We start from the raw sequence: 15,004 nt of genomic DNA, 5'->3' as shown, positions 1-15,004 counted from the left end.
TGAGAACAGAGAGACATGGAGGATGATTGTTGAGGAGGCCAAGGCCCACAAAGGGCTGTAGTGCCAAAGAAGAAGAAGAAGTCTCTTAAGTTTTCCATAACCTTTGAATCATATTCTGTTGCGTATGTTGCAATACACAATACACAAAATAAACTGTTACGGCATCATGGGCAAAACGGCTGACAGCATAAAATCATCTATGTGACTGAGAGGAAGTGGATGCAAAATGAATGACATTACCGTAAATGTACACACTTGTTTACAGGTAGTGAAGTATGGTGTACCTCAGCGATCAATTCCATGAACCTTTCCCTCTTTCTGTATGTCAACTATATACCTTCAGTGTATACAGAGGGAATGTCTGATACGAGTCGTCAGCTTCAACCAGTGACATAAGAAACACGAGACATATACTGTAAACAATATGGTAGCTACAATGTGATGTTACTGGCGAATTTTCAAGTGGGCTAAGCAACAGATCAGTCTGACACCACAATCAGATTTTTTACTATCACATTTGTTGGCCTCACAAACTAAAAACAAAACTGAATACATAATCCAAAAGGTTATGTGACACCAGCCATCAACATTACATCACTGGCCAAAGTTGATGACTCGTTGAACATTTCTCTTTATCCTCTTCACCCATATAGCCAATCCACCTCAAAGTGAACCTTCATGACTGGTTTTTTCAAACTGACTTACATAATTACAAATGCTGTTCATAAATAGCTTAAAGACTGTACTTCTTCCAAATAAGCTTTGTTTTTAAAAATATGTAATATTTTAATTACTAAAAATATATCTTTTTTGGTCAGATTTCAACAAAATATGTAACTGTAACATCTAGATAGCTATGCCGCAAATAACACTGAGATGCCAGGCTCAGGGTTCATCCAACCACCTTCACAGTAATTCTCTATTAATCCACACAAGAACAGCGTGTGGGAAAAACCGAACACCTATATCCTGCCATGCAAGTTCTGATTCCCTTATTTTATTATGATGATTATTTCTCTCTATGTAGATCGGCATCAAAAAAATATTTTTGCATTCAGAGGAGAAAGTTGGTGATTGAAATTTTATGAGAAGATCACACTGCAATTGGAAACATCTTTGTTTTAATGATGTAAACCCCAAATCTTGTATTATGTCTGTGACACACACTTCTCTACTTCTCGATAATACAAAATATACTGCCCTTATTTCAACTTTCTCAATGTACTCCATTAAACATGTATGGTAACCATCCCACACTGCACAGCAGTATGCCTAAACGAGAATGGAGAATGGAGAAGTGTTGTGTAGGCAGTCTCTTTAGTAAATCTGTTGCCTCTTCCAAGTGTTCTGACAACAAAACACAGTCTTTGGTTTGCCTTCCCAATATCATCTTCTGTGTTCTTTACAATTTATGTTGTTCGTAATTGTAATTCTTGGATATTTAGTTGAATTTCTGGCCTTTACATCTGGGTGACTTACCATGTAACCGTAGTTTAATGTATCCCTTTTAGCACTCACACGTTTCATTATTTGGGGTCAATTGCCAATTTTCGCACCATACAGATACCTTTTCTAAATCTATTTGCAATTTGTTTTGATCTTCTCATGACTTTACTACATGATAAATTACAGCATCATCTGGAAGGAAACTTCCTTCTCATCTTGAATGGTAATTTTCCCCTGACCCACAGTTCTGGGGGACTTTCCCAAAATCTACACATTTTCCTAGACATCTCCAGTCCTTTTATTTCACCCCTTTTCCTTCCCCTTCTTCCTGAAGAAGGAGCCACTGGCTCCGAAAGCTTGGTAATTACAACCGTTTTTTACTTGTCTGTTCTTCCGTCGCTTGGTGAGTAGATTTTTTATCTATCCAATTAAATAATTTTGTTAACAATTCGCTGTTTTCGTTGTTAGGTAGTTTAGTAGATATTTCATCATAAACATTGAGAGGCACGGAAAAATAGCCTTTCCTTAAAACTGAGTGCAAATTACCGAGACTATACTCATAGTGTTAGATACTAAGAGCACTTACTGACTTCCGACTAACTTTAAAAATAATTTCAAACAGTAAACATACCACAATGTTGTCTGCCACGTACCCAAACTAGCTGTAACAGTGCTTATTTCACAGCAACAGGAAGTCAGAGAAGATTGTTGAGAAAATTTTGTACTGAGAATCACATAGCATTTATGTGTGGTTTCCAGATAAAATATTATCTAACCTAAAAATATTATGCTGAATTACATAATAATTTAATTAGTTTAAATTTTAATTAAAATTTTAATAACTGAATAATTCATTGTGCATTTTTTTTTTATTTTAATGCTCTGCTACATTACATTTTAATAAAATGGAGCCTTCAACAATAGCTGTTAAGTCTGACCAAATGGTGTAGTATCAGGGAAAGCCGAAATCTGATCCAGTGAAGTGGAGGTAATATTCAGAAAAAGAAAAGGAATGTGACAAAGCTAGAAGACTGAAAGCGAAGGAAAATGTAGGTAAGCTTGAAGAAGAAAATAGAAGACAGATTCAAGAAAGAGTAAGGCTGCATAGGTAGATTCAAGAAAGAGAAAGACTGCATAGGCAGAAAAAGAAAAAAGGTGCAGTTTGAACTGCACATACTTCTGCCTCATCTATTAGGACTTCTGCTCAGTCTTTTGGAAGAGCAGTGTATAAAGCTAAAAATGTTTTACAATTAGTCCCAGTAAGTAACCAGCTTTCTTAAAAAAAAATTGTAGTTGACTTTGTTGGACATTCAATGCCTTCAGCCCCTAGGAAAACCAGCAAATTATCAACTTTGATGGATAATGTCAAATTAGCCATTCAGGAGTTGTTCTGCAGTGATGAAATTAATGGGCACACACCTGGCATACAGGATGTTAAGTTAGTCAAAAATCTCTTATCTGGAAAAAGATCCAATGTACAGAGGAGATATTTTTAAGGTTGAATAACAAGTACATTGTTTTTGTTTATTTCAAAATAGTTTTTGACTTATTGAGCCATCTTCGGGAAACAAATGCCTAGTGTCTGAATGGGACACTAGTTCTACGGTAACTGAACCTTAAAGCAAAGATACAATCCACTTTCATAGTGTTTTGTGCAACAAACTTGTTTCTTAATGTTAAAATTACGCTTTGCACAATGGACAATGTTAAGTACAATAAATAATTAAACTACACGATATTACAGTTTACATTGTTATAATGCTAAATTTAGTGAGGTCTTGACATTGGCTGAGAAACTGTTAAACCGAGCACTCTTCATTTATGTTGGGCAACAAACATTTTTTAACATTGTAACTGAATTTTAGGCAATGGACAGTATTATACACAATAATTAAAATACACAATCTTACAGTATTAAAGGTAATATGGTTATGATGGCATAGGTTTGTGTGGATGTGACAATTGTCGAGAGCCATGTAATTGAGCATTAATAACTTATGCTGTGCAAATGAACATCGTAAATTACATTTTTATACAATGAGCAACATTAACTCAGTACAAGTTGTATTGCTGAAGTCTAAGGGGTAAGCACGATAAAGAATAGGAAATTCTATTGCATTTTAATTCTTTGTTATAGTGCGTGTCATTGTGGCAGTTTGTGGGTACATGGCTGGTTGACTGCTTCACATGATGCAAGCAACCAAACACACATCAGCAAACTGAAACAATGACACATACTGCTGTGGATGGGATTGGTGGCAATGTAAACCATAGTGTATGGATGGCTGTGAAATGTAGAAGAATTATTGTTTCATCAGCAGAAGATTCCCATGCTTACCTTAAGAAGCATGTGAAGAGTATCTCAATATCTAATGTATGTCTGTCAGACGTAAAGAAAGTTGGTATTTGTGCCCTGGAAGTTGAGGAACTAAGTGCAAGAACAAGGCTTCACTACAACCCAATTCTACTCTGATTGTGGATTGTGAAGAAGAGCTTGGCAATGTAAAAGTGGAGGAATGAATGCAGACTGTTTTAGTTTAAGTTGCTGCTGTAAGCTGCAAAGAGAATTTAAGGAATTTAAACTAATATAAATATGTTGGTGTATGACAAAGTGCTGTGGATGAAGACTGTGACGTGAATATGTTTTCACAATCTTGCGAAAGCATTAAAACATTATTTAAATCAAAAGCAAATGATGTTTCTTATCTAAAATTAAATAATATTATGGCTATGTTACCTATGCCAATATTACAATAAAAGGAAGGAGGTTTTTTTATGAATCGTGCAAAAATACTGATGTTTCAGAAACATAGGCTTAATACAACTCAACTGCTCTCAGAACCTTGAAAAAAGTAACTTTGTTTCTTCTAGAAAACTGAATCAATAATGTTAATGTCAAAAAGATTCTGAGTTACAGTTTAGAACGGAAACAAGTCTGGAATTCATAACAATGATGTTCATTAACACCCGTTACAATCTGTGCAATACCCGATACACTATATTTACCTTTTAAACATTTTGTTAAATATTAAAATTACTTGCTCTGCAATAAATAGTAAATCCATTTTTTACTTGTACCTCAGAATTTTATCATCAAGGTTGAAGATCTTAACTCCCTTACCCTGATGTGGTTTTAGAAGTCCATTTTAATTAACACGTGTTACACTACTTTCTTCACGGAAAAAAAAGAAACATTATTTTCACAAGATTATGCACTTTTCTCATCAAAACTCAATTACAGAAGCCAGTCTGCTTACACAGGCAATTCCTATCAATCACTTTATTTTAAATTTATTTCTTTACAAGAAACTCAGCTTTTCAATTTTTGCAATGCGAATCATCTCTGACAGTGCAAACTTAAGCATTAAAAAAGCAGCGTACTATGGTTACTTCCATTCTTTGATAGCATATGGAATTATTTTCTGGGGAAATCAACCCCTTGCAAAGAAAATATTCAATGCTCAGGAGCGTGTTGTAAGAGTGATGTGTGGTGTAGATGCAGTTGCAGAAGCCTATTCCGGAATCTGGGAATTCTTACAACTATTTCTCAACACATATATTAACTTATGTGTTTCATAAGTAAAAACACTGATTTATACAAATGTAACAGTGAATACCATCAGTACAACACAAGGAGGAAACATGATTTCCATACTGAAGGTAAAAAATTGAAGGTTGTGCAGATGGGTGTACAGTACTCTGGTATAAAGATATTTAATGCTCTTCCTCCAGATATCAAATGTGAAATAGCCAACAAATGTACATTTAAAGAGCTTCTGAGGCAATTTCTTTTAGCCATGTCATTTTACAGTTTGGAAGAGTTTATGAAACACAGTGAGAAACTGTCTTAAAATAAAATAAGATGTATTATCATATAAACTGAACATTAAGCTGAACATGCATGTCACATAGTGTTAACTGCTTATATTTAACTCTCTGGGTTATATGACCTTTTCATATTTAATTTACTATGGGGCATGAAAGGGATGCAGTGGTTGGGAAGGAAGTGAGACAGGGTTGTAGCCTCTCCCCAATGTTATTCAATCTGTATATTGAGCAAGAAGTAAAGGAAACAAAGGAAAAATTCGGAGCAGGTATTAAAATCCATGGAGAAGAAATAAAAACTCTGAGGTTTGTCGATGACATTGTAATTCTGTCAGAGACAGCAAAAGACCTGTAAGAGCAGTTGAACGGAATGGACAGTGTCTTGAAAGGAGGATATAAGATGAACATCAACAAAAGCAAAATGAGGATAATGGAATGTAGTCGAATTAAGTCGGGTGATGCTGAGGGAATTAGATTAGGAAATGAGACACTTAAAGTAGTAAAGGAGTTTTGCTATTTAGGGAGTAAAATAACATGATGGTCGAAGTAGAGAGGATATAAAATGCATACTGACAATGGCAAGGAAAGCATTTCTGAAGAAGAGAAATTTGTTAACATCGAGTATTGATTTAAGTGTCACAAAGTCGTTTCTGAAAGTATTTGTATGGAGTGTAGCCACGATAAATAGTTTGGACAAGAAGAGAATAGAAGCTTTCGTAATGTGGTGCTACAGAAGAATGCTGAAGATTAGATGGGTAGATCACATAACTAATGAGGAGGTATTGAATAGAATTGGGGAGAAGAGGAGTTTGTGGCACAACTCGACAAGAAGAAAGGACCGGTTGGTAGGACATGTTCTGAGGCATCAAGGGATCACAAATTTAGCATTGGAGGGCAGCATGGAGGGTAAAAATCGTAGAGGGAGACCAAAAGATGACTACACTAAGCAGATTCAGAAGGATGTAGGTTGCAGTAAGTACTGGGAGATGAAGAAGCTTGCACAGGATAGAGTAGCATGGAGAGTTGCAGCAAACCAGTCTCAGGACTGAAGACCACAACAACAACAGCAACATGTTTTATACCTTGTAATCTGTAGGCCTAAGGTTTCTCATTTCATCATATTGTGTTATGGATCATTGTAGTAGTTACATAACTTTCTAATCTTTACTTGTAAACACAGTGTATAAGTACTTGTCATTGACAAAGTAAAAATTGACACACACTACATCCATGTGAAATTCTCAGTTGGATCCATGGCATTATAAATAAATAAATGTGATAGTTTTGAGCTTTTTATGCTTGCAAATGTAATAATCATTACAATGGAATGCCAACATAAATGACAATTTAGTAATGCATGTAGATAATGCTTCACTCATAGCAAAAAGGAGACACTGAAGTATAATTGGAACAACAGCCTCTGAACAAATATTTCAGTGAGAATAACTTGTCTCTTGTTTGTAAATGCAAATAAGATAACATCCATACATACAAATAAAACTGTACAAATTAATATATTTGCCTTACACCATATACACACAACTGCAAAAATGAAAAATCATACATCTGAAAACAAACTGTACTGCTCAGTTAAATAACCATATACATGTTTCCAGTGCTTAAATTAAGCAATAAGTACCCTTAATAGTTTGGTAGGTTTTATCCAATTAAAGACCACAAGGAAAAGGTTGCACAGAAAAGGCATCCACATTAAGAAATAAATTTAGAGGTTACTTAGTTTCACTTTCTATATATAGGTTAAAAGACTATGCCTGCATGCAAACTAGACAGCGGGAGAAATTAAGATATCTGGGCACTCATAAAACAAGAACTGTACACTTTCTAGTCAATGAAAGAAAGAATGGAATATCCCAGTGTTGCTCTTTCTAATATGTTCCAGGCACCATAATGCTGCAGACAGGCATGGAACCAGGGATTCCATGATTCACAGTCTTTTACTGTATTGCCCCTTCCCCCAGATGCAACTTACTGTCACATTTACATTTACTGTGTCACAGATGCCTAGTGGTTAATACACTGCTCTTGATTATTCTTACTAAAGTGCGGGCGTGGGGAGGAGGGGGAGCGGACGGGGGGGGGGGGGGGGCGCAGCATATCCTGAATCCAGTCCCATGCCTCATGATGAAGACTATCACTTTGAACACCCCCCCCTCCCCCTTTATCAGTATGGTTCAGTGCACAGCTGCAGAAGTGAAACTGCAAAAATGGATTTAAACATGTTTCGATCTCAATAAGGATGTGTGCAAAATTTTGGATTGATTTTGTGTACACATTCTACAAGTTACTGAGTATAACTTGTATTTTTATGGGTTTTTGTGAAATTACGTATAAATATTAAAGAAATAGTGTCTGTTTTGACCACATAAATACAATAGAGAATTTATATGACTGGATGAAGGAATAAATAAATGAAGTCTTTATAGACATGTACTATGCACTTTTTTTATTATTCGATTTCATACTGTTGAAACTTATACCTAACGTTTGATTACTGAGATAACAATACGAAGGCGAAACATAGGCACACCCTGGGAGGCAGCCATGCACACTAACATCAAAATCTCAATACATTTACTCTTGGACGTTTCTCATTCAGGATTATCGTTTGCGATATAAAAAAAGATTTGTATCAGTTTACGCGTTTTCCTGATACATGCAGCTAAATAGTGTAAATTTTCGGTAAAATTATGTACCGACTCTAATCTTGTATCTCTGATGTGGTTTCATAAAATGTAAATAAATATGAAATAGCAAACACGTTCCGCTGGTAAACATGTCTTCAAACTATACCGTAAACGTCACTGACAAATGTCATTACCTCTATGCTAATCACGTAAACCAGCAGAATATGTACAAGTAAATACTCTTAACTAACGAATTCTAGGCACAAGATGACAGTTATTTGTACACTGGCTATACACAGACTTGTGCTATGGTTTTTGACATATTAAATGTGTATTTTCTGAGGGGCCAGCCCGCCAATGTACAAAACACATAGCTGTTAGAGTTAGAACACTAACCTTTGACATCCCCGCTTAGTTTGTTTGCCATTCTTTGTAATGTGCACACTTTATTTATCAACAAATAGTTACCACCACCTGAACCCTTATAAGAAAGTCCCACAACCAGTACACTACCCACCTATCCGACACCTGACTACTCCCATCATGTATACCGACATATTGAGTTTTGAGTCAGAGAGAAATAGCAGAACAACCAATAGAAACAAACAATCGTGAACAACGACCAGAATCTCGAGCTGTAAGGTTTATATCGATCTTTTGTTGATAATATAAATTACTTTAAAGAAATAACGTAAAGCCGGGTAAACAAACGCAACAAAAGTGTCGCACAGCTACTGGCATACAGCAGTTGCATACGCGATCTTTCAGTTTTTAGTGGCGCAACTTACAAAATGCATCTTTTGTCATGACACAAAATGTTCGACTTGGTTGTACTTTGTTACGCCACTTTCCTTCCACCACGGCTCCCTGGTGGCTGTATTTCGAAATACGGGCATTCTGTCACAGTTCGGTGTGGTTTCGTCTTATTACCGAAAAAAGTCAAAAGAGTGGCACCGAGCGAGGTAGCGCAGTGGTTAGCAAACAGGACTCGCATTCGGGAGGACGACAGTTCGAACCGCATCCAGCCATCCTGATTTAGGCTTACCGTGATATCCTTAAATCGCTTCAGGCAAATGCCGGGATGGTTAATTTGAAAGGACATGGCCGACTTCCTTCCCTAATCCGATGGGACCAGTGACCTCAGTGTTCGGTCCCCTTCCTAAAATCAACCAACCAACTAAAAGAGTGGTCGGCAGGTACACTTTCGCAGTTTCTGGAACTAACAAAAATATATGTTTATTTTTCTGTAGCTGTGTGTGTGTGCGTGTGCACTTTTGTAAACCGACGATGTAGGCCTACCCAAATAAACTTAATAAGTTACGAAAGAAAAAGAGTCGTACGAACTTCGTGATCTGTGAGACCTACATTAACGAGTACAATGAGATTCTAAGAAGAGTTATGTGCCGACAGATGATATTTGCGTGCCAGCTGGTGGTTAGTTTGCCATAGCAGACAGCACTTTCTTCTTTGAATGTTGTTTCTTTTGTAAATATGCTTGTGGTCCCTGATTTATTACTGTGCGAAATATATTGTTGGGTATAACATTTGGGATTCGTCTTCCTTGTATTTAACTCTTGTCACAGCTGTAATGCTGTAATCTGCACTATAACATTAATACCTATTCATTTGTTCTGAGTCGACACGATGTTGAAAGCTGTACAACTATTTAGAATTGGTGGCGTCCTATGTGAACGGTAGCTGACGATGCCACTACAGAAAACCACAAGCTGTAGCATCACATTGGTTGCGTGTGTGAACCTAGCTTGAGGGAGTGATATACAGAAGAGCTCCAAAATTTTCGAAGCCAGAGGAAGCTCTGCACTCGTTCATTCATTAAGTTATATGATCTGCATTTTCTATTAGTCTTTAGTTATCTACCTTAACTAAACAGAACTGATGGCGATAAAGAATAATCTCCACACTTGCAAGATAACTTAATATATTTGCGCTAAAGCACAAATTACAAACATGGTGGGTTAGTGCCAAAACATATTGAGAGCGAGCACCAGCACAATAAACTAAGAAGTATATACAAAAGATAAAACACACTGAGACATATTACTGCCGTCTATGTCCAGGTACTGGTGGCGAATGGTTCTTCCGGCCCATGTGATCACTGGAGCAATAGGTCGAGGATCTGTACGTGGTACGGTGTGGTCTGTAGACCGAGGTCTGTGTGATCCCCGAAGGTGGTGATTTTTAGTGGCCACACTTACAGTCCCGTTGTTCTGTGCATTGAGGTGAGAGGGTTCAGCTGCTCCCTTTCATGATTTCTGTTCCAGTCTATCATGAAGTCATTTGGCAATTTGTGCTGCAGTCGAAATGGACCTGTTTATGGTTGGCAGAGAGGGGGATGTATGGTGTCATCCCATAGCCAGACGTGCATTGATACGACCAGATTCTTGTGTATGAAAACTGCTTTGTTGCCTTGATGTTGCGGAGGACTTGTGTTGGTCCGTGACATTCTCTCTTTCAACTGTCTACCAAAACTGGGCGTGTGTTCCTCAGACGGTAGGATTGTAGGTTTGTCGGTCACTATATCGGCAGGTAGGCATACTTGCTCGCCAGACATCACCTCTGCCAGTGAACAACCTAAGTCTTCCTTCCTGATCGAAGGCCTAACAATAATGAGATTGATTAGCGAACAACTGAGCCAACTCAGAGTCTTCCTTTTGATCAACTGCAATTTACCCCAGCAGACTGCCTTGACGCTGGCACAACTATGTGATGAATAATCAGCTGCAACATTATTCATGTGGCTTATGTGTTTAACGTCTGTGGGGTATTGTGTTATGAAGTTCGCTATGTGACATTGACAGGCTGATGCTAGGTCTGTTGTTTTAGAAAAGAACACTGTAAGAGGTGCATCATCTGTATAGATTGTGAAGTGCTTGCCATACAGGTATTCTTTGAAGAACTTACCGCTTTATCAATGGCTAGTAATTCACCGTCTGTAGCGCTCCATTTATGCTATGCTTCTGTCAAGAGGCGTGAAAAAACGACAAAGGTTGTCAGTCATCATTTATCCTCTTTTGTAATGTCACACCAACTGCCTTCTGGTTGGTGTCTACCATGATTGCCAGTTTGGTATCGTTTGTGAAGTTACGAGTGTGTGGGCGAGTTATTCATCCACCTAGGTATGGCATTGAGGAGAAATGAATTGTTGCATGGCTGAATGCTGGCAGGCCCAGGGCACAGGGCACGCTGTGGCCAGAATGGCTAGTTGACGGTTTCTGGCCAGCTACATGGAGAGACGATCAGCATCACTGGAAATGGGTAAATCCCAAAGCTGGGAATTTGGATGGTTGTTGCTCACATGGCCTTTGTACAACAGGTAATGCTCCAGGAAATGGCAGAGTGTCAATCTTAAGGATGGCTGAGTTACAGCTCTCCAAACTTCGACAATAAGTAGCAGTTACACATAAAAACGAATCTGAATACACCTGCAATTTCAGGAAAATGAGGCCCATCATATGACACAACAACATGTCAATATCTTTAAGACAATAGAAGTTAATATTTCACAGTAAATAAAGAATTAATCAATGAACCTCTGAATTAACAACTTTTAACTGCTTCTTGCGATTTCAACAAACAATATTTCAGATGACAGCATTGTACTACAGCTATCATCCCTGAAAGCTATGTATGTGTATCTATTTTATTTATTGATTTACGATGTCTTTTATATCTGTTTCGTCATACAAATGTTTGCCAGAACATCGTATCCACCACAATTACACAGGAAATGAAGACAACATGAGTACCTCATACTTTGTCATACTTGTGTATTTATTTAATGAACAGTTTACTATTTTGCCAGTAACCTTATTTAAATGTTGATTCCAAATGCTATTAAAAACAGTGCTAATTTAAAAATGGTCAGTCGCATGTGTTAACGGACACTACAATTTAACAGAGAACTGAAAGACATTTCCGTCAGGTACAGGTACGCCTAAATAATTGTTTAAACGATATGTAAGGACAATCTGTAGTCATTAAATTTGAGTGCACTTGAGCAAGAGAACTAACTTATTTTTTTATGAACAACCCCTCATTTGTAATTATTGTAAATGATCTGAACGTAACCAAATCTTTATGACTCTTCTTTATTTAAATAACGTAACGTATTAGTTTAGTTCAGGAATTGGTCAAGATCATGTCTGTAGCAAGTAAGAATTATGTCTTTTTGGTGGGGATGGCCTTCACCCAGTGGAAAGGCAGGCAATAGCAGAACACTACAGAAGTCAAATGGAAACCAGAACCTTCAGAGTGACGACCGAGGCAGCAATTTTGGACGCTTTAACGTCAGTTCTGGATGAAGACAGACCTGTATCAGTAACACGAGTCATTTGGCCGTCTAGGTAATTGACTCTGGGTGGTGAACGGCTTTTACGGTACTTTAACTTCTGATGGGATTTATATTTGGAAAGGTTTCAAAGAGTAGGAGTCTAACTTTTGCCGCTTGATGAATAGAACTGAGAATAGACGTGGTATGAGTTACTATATTGTTAATTTGTAAATCATCATATTGAACTCTGAACTGTTTTGAGCTGGTGAATATTTCGTGTATGGTGAACACTAAATGGACTTAGTTTTTGCGTTTCTTTGATGACCATTTAGTTTGGGGATTTTGCTATCATTCTAGTAACGCTCTCAACATAACTTTAGTGCATATGTTGAAGGTAGTTTCTGTCTGTCTTGTACTTGAATATCGTAGGACCACTTCCCATTTATTCGAGATGTCCTTTCTTAAATAAACATTAGGCATCATAATTCTCTATCAACTACATCAATTACAGACGTTAGAACAGAACTCTTGTTATTAAATTATTCATTTAACTTTTATTTTGTATTTCTGTGTATTTTATTAACTCGCATTTGTATTTGCTTGCGGTATCACAGCTACAGATTATTATTTCCAGCGATTTAGCTGTGGACCATGAAAGCAGATATGCAAGGCTCGCCCCTATGACTACATCGAGTTATTCTTATTAGATAGAGCTGTGCATAGCTCCAGTACCTAAAGTGCCCGTAACTGCAGGTAAAGGTACAACTGGTTTGCTCGTATGGGATACTGTTTACACGAACAACTACTCCAGCAGTAATCGTTAGATGTCATCACATAGTGCATGATCTGTATAAATTATAATGTACTAGCCTTCCGGGTATTGTTTGAAGAATTTAACTGTTGCGTCAATGGCTAGTAATTCACGGTCTGTAGTGCTCCATTTGCGCTGTGCTTCTGTCAAGAGACGGGAAAAAACGACAAGGGTTGCCCATCACCATTGATCCTCTGTTGTAATGTCACACCGACTGCCTCCTGGCTGGCGTCTACCATGATTGCCAGTTTGGAATCGTGGATAGGATGGTGTAATAGCACAGGCTCCTCCATAGCATCCTTAACATCCTTAAAGATCTTCAGTAGAACCTCGTTCCACGGTACCATCTTGTTTCCTGAGGTGAACTTTTGATTCAGAAGTGCAATCAAAGGAGCCTGTTTCGCAGCTGCCTATGGAAGGGCCGTCGGCAGAAATTAATCATTCCCAAGAATCTTCGTAATTCCTTAAAGTCCTCAGAAATTAGAAGTCACAGATGAGTTGTACTCTTTCAGAGTTTGGAGACAGACGTTTTGTGAAAACGATGAAACCAAGAAACTGTATGCCCTCTTTCCCAAACACGCACTTGTCTTTGTTGGTTACCACTCCGAATTCCTTAAGCCTCTGGAACCTTTGCCATGATTATGCGGCATTTTTAAGACCAAAGGACATAAAGTTGAATTGGAACAGATGGAGTAATGGCAGCAATCTTCTTCCTGTCGCCCTTTGCGACTGGAAGCTGTGCACACGCCTTGCTGCAATTGATAACGCTGAAAACTCTTGCTCCTGCTGCATCGTTGTTGTCTGCCACTTGAGGTAGCGGATGTTTATCAGGAATAGTACGGGAATTTAGGAGTCTATAAGCCCCACATACGTGTCAATTTCTGTACTTTTTTTGACTTGGTGGATAGGGGACACCCATTGACTGTCTGACAGAGACATGATGCCTTCAGAAATCTGTATGTCTATGTCATTATTAGCTGTGGCGAGCTTTTCTGGTGTAAGCCTGTGTGGGTGGGCCATTACTGCAGGGACAGGTGAGGTCCGAATGTAGTGCTGAGCATTGTGCTTGCAAGCCATTCCTGATTTCCTGATTTCTGTAATCTGTGGAAATTCTTGCAGTACGATGTCATATCTGCTGGAAACTTGCGCCAATTGGCACTACTTCTAGGAGTCGGTTATAAGACAAGTCTGGAGCCAGCCGGAAGAAATGCAAAAATTCAGCTCCCAAAATCGGTTCCGTCACGTTTGCCACGTGGAATGGCCATGTAAATGTGTGTTCTATTCCAAGGTCGAGTGTCAAAACTTCTTTCTCGAGATCTCAGTTCTGATATTTGCCGCCGTTAGAGTCATCGGAATCTTGGAACCGTCCCCTGTGAAACTTCCAGCTGGTAACAAACTGCAATCAGGACCTGTGTCTACCAAAAACGTTGTTCCAGATGTGTTGTCCCTCACAAATAACCGACGAGAATCCTTCTCCGTTGTACACGCAAGGCCAATCTGTTTTGTCAGTTGCCTCCAATCTGCCAGCTGCAGCTTTCCAAAACTGTAGTTTTCGAATCCCTCCATAAATTTTACGCACCGTCTTCTCATAGGCGTCTGAGTTGCTTATTAGTAAATGCCTTCCGTCGGTGTAAAAACAGTCTCGTGCATCCCGTTACACGTCAGAGGTACCTGACCTGCTGATTGACCATGATCGAATAGTAGCCCGTGGAAATCTTCTCGTTGACATATCTGGTAAGTTCCCCATTGCCTACGTCCGGTAGCGATCGAATCCTGCCGGCCGGAGTTGCCGTGCGGTTCTAGGCGCTACAGTCTGGAGCCGAGCGACCGCTACGGTCGCAGGTTCGAATCCTGCCTCGGACATGGATGTGTGTGATGTCCTTAGGTTAGTTAGGTTTAATTAGTTCTAAGTTCTAGGCGACTGATGACCTCAGAAGTTAAGTCGCATAGTGCTCAGAGCCATTTTGATCGAATCCTGAACCCCTG

At 38.5% G+C, this 15,004-nt stretch overlaps 1 protein-coding gene across 7 annotated transcripts in view; it reads right to left on the bottom strand.

The window, feature by feature from the left end:
- Positions 1-8,568, bottom strand: part of LOC126248290 (myb-like protein O) — a 94,158-nt gene extending 85,590 nt beyond the window's left edge. For 6 of the 7 annotated variants that reach the window (XR_007545457.1, XM_049949144.1, XM_049949148.1 and 3 more), the window contains exon 1: positions 8,434-8,568. Coding sequence is in view for 6 of the 7 variants with exons in the window: in XM_049949144.1 (XP_049805101.1) it covers positions 8,434-8,473 (40 nt within the window). In the remaining variant the exon portion in view is untranslated. Of the gene's footprint in view, positions 1-8,312 lie in introns of all 7 variants that reach the window. The other variant, XM_049949145.1, reaches the window with a different exon arrangement.
- Between the last annotated feature and the right edge of the window lie 6,436 nt (positions 8,569-15,004).

Source organism: Schistocerca nitens, chromosome 3 (assembly GCF_023898315.1).
Source record: "Schistocerca nitens isolate TAMUIC-IGC-003100 chromosome 3, iqSchNite1.1, whole genome shotgun sequence".
Lineage (NCBI taxonomy): Eukaryota > Metazoa > Arthropoda > Insecta > Orthoptera > Acrididae > Schistocerca > Schistocerca nitens.
Note: the sequence above shows the minus strand (reverse complement) of the source record. Positions and strands in the feature narration are given on the sequence as shown.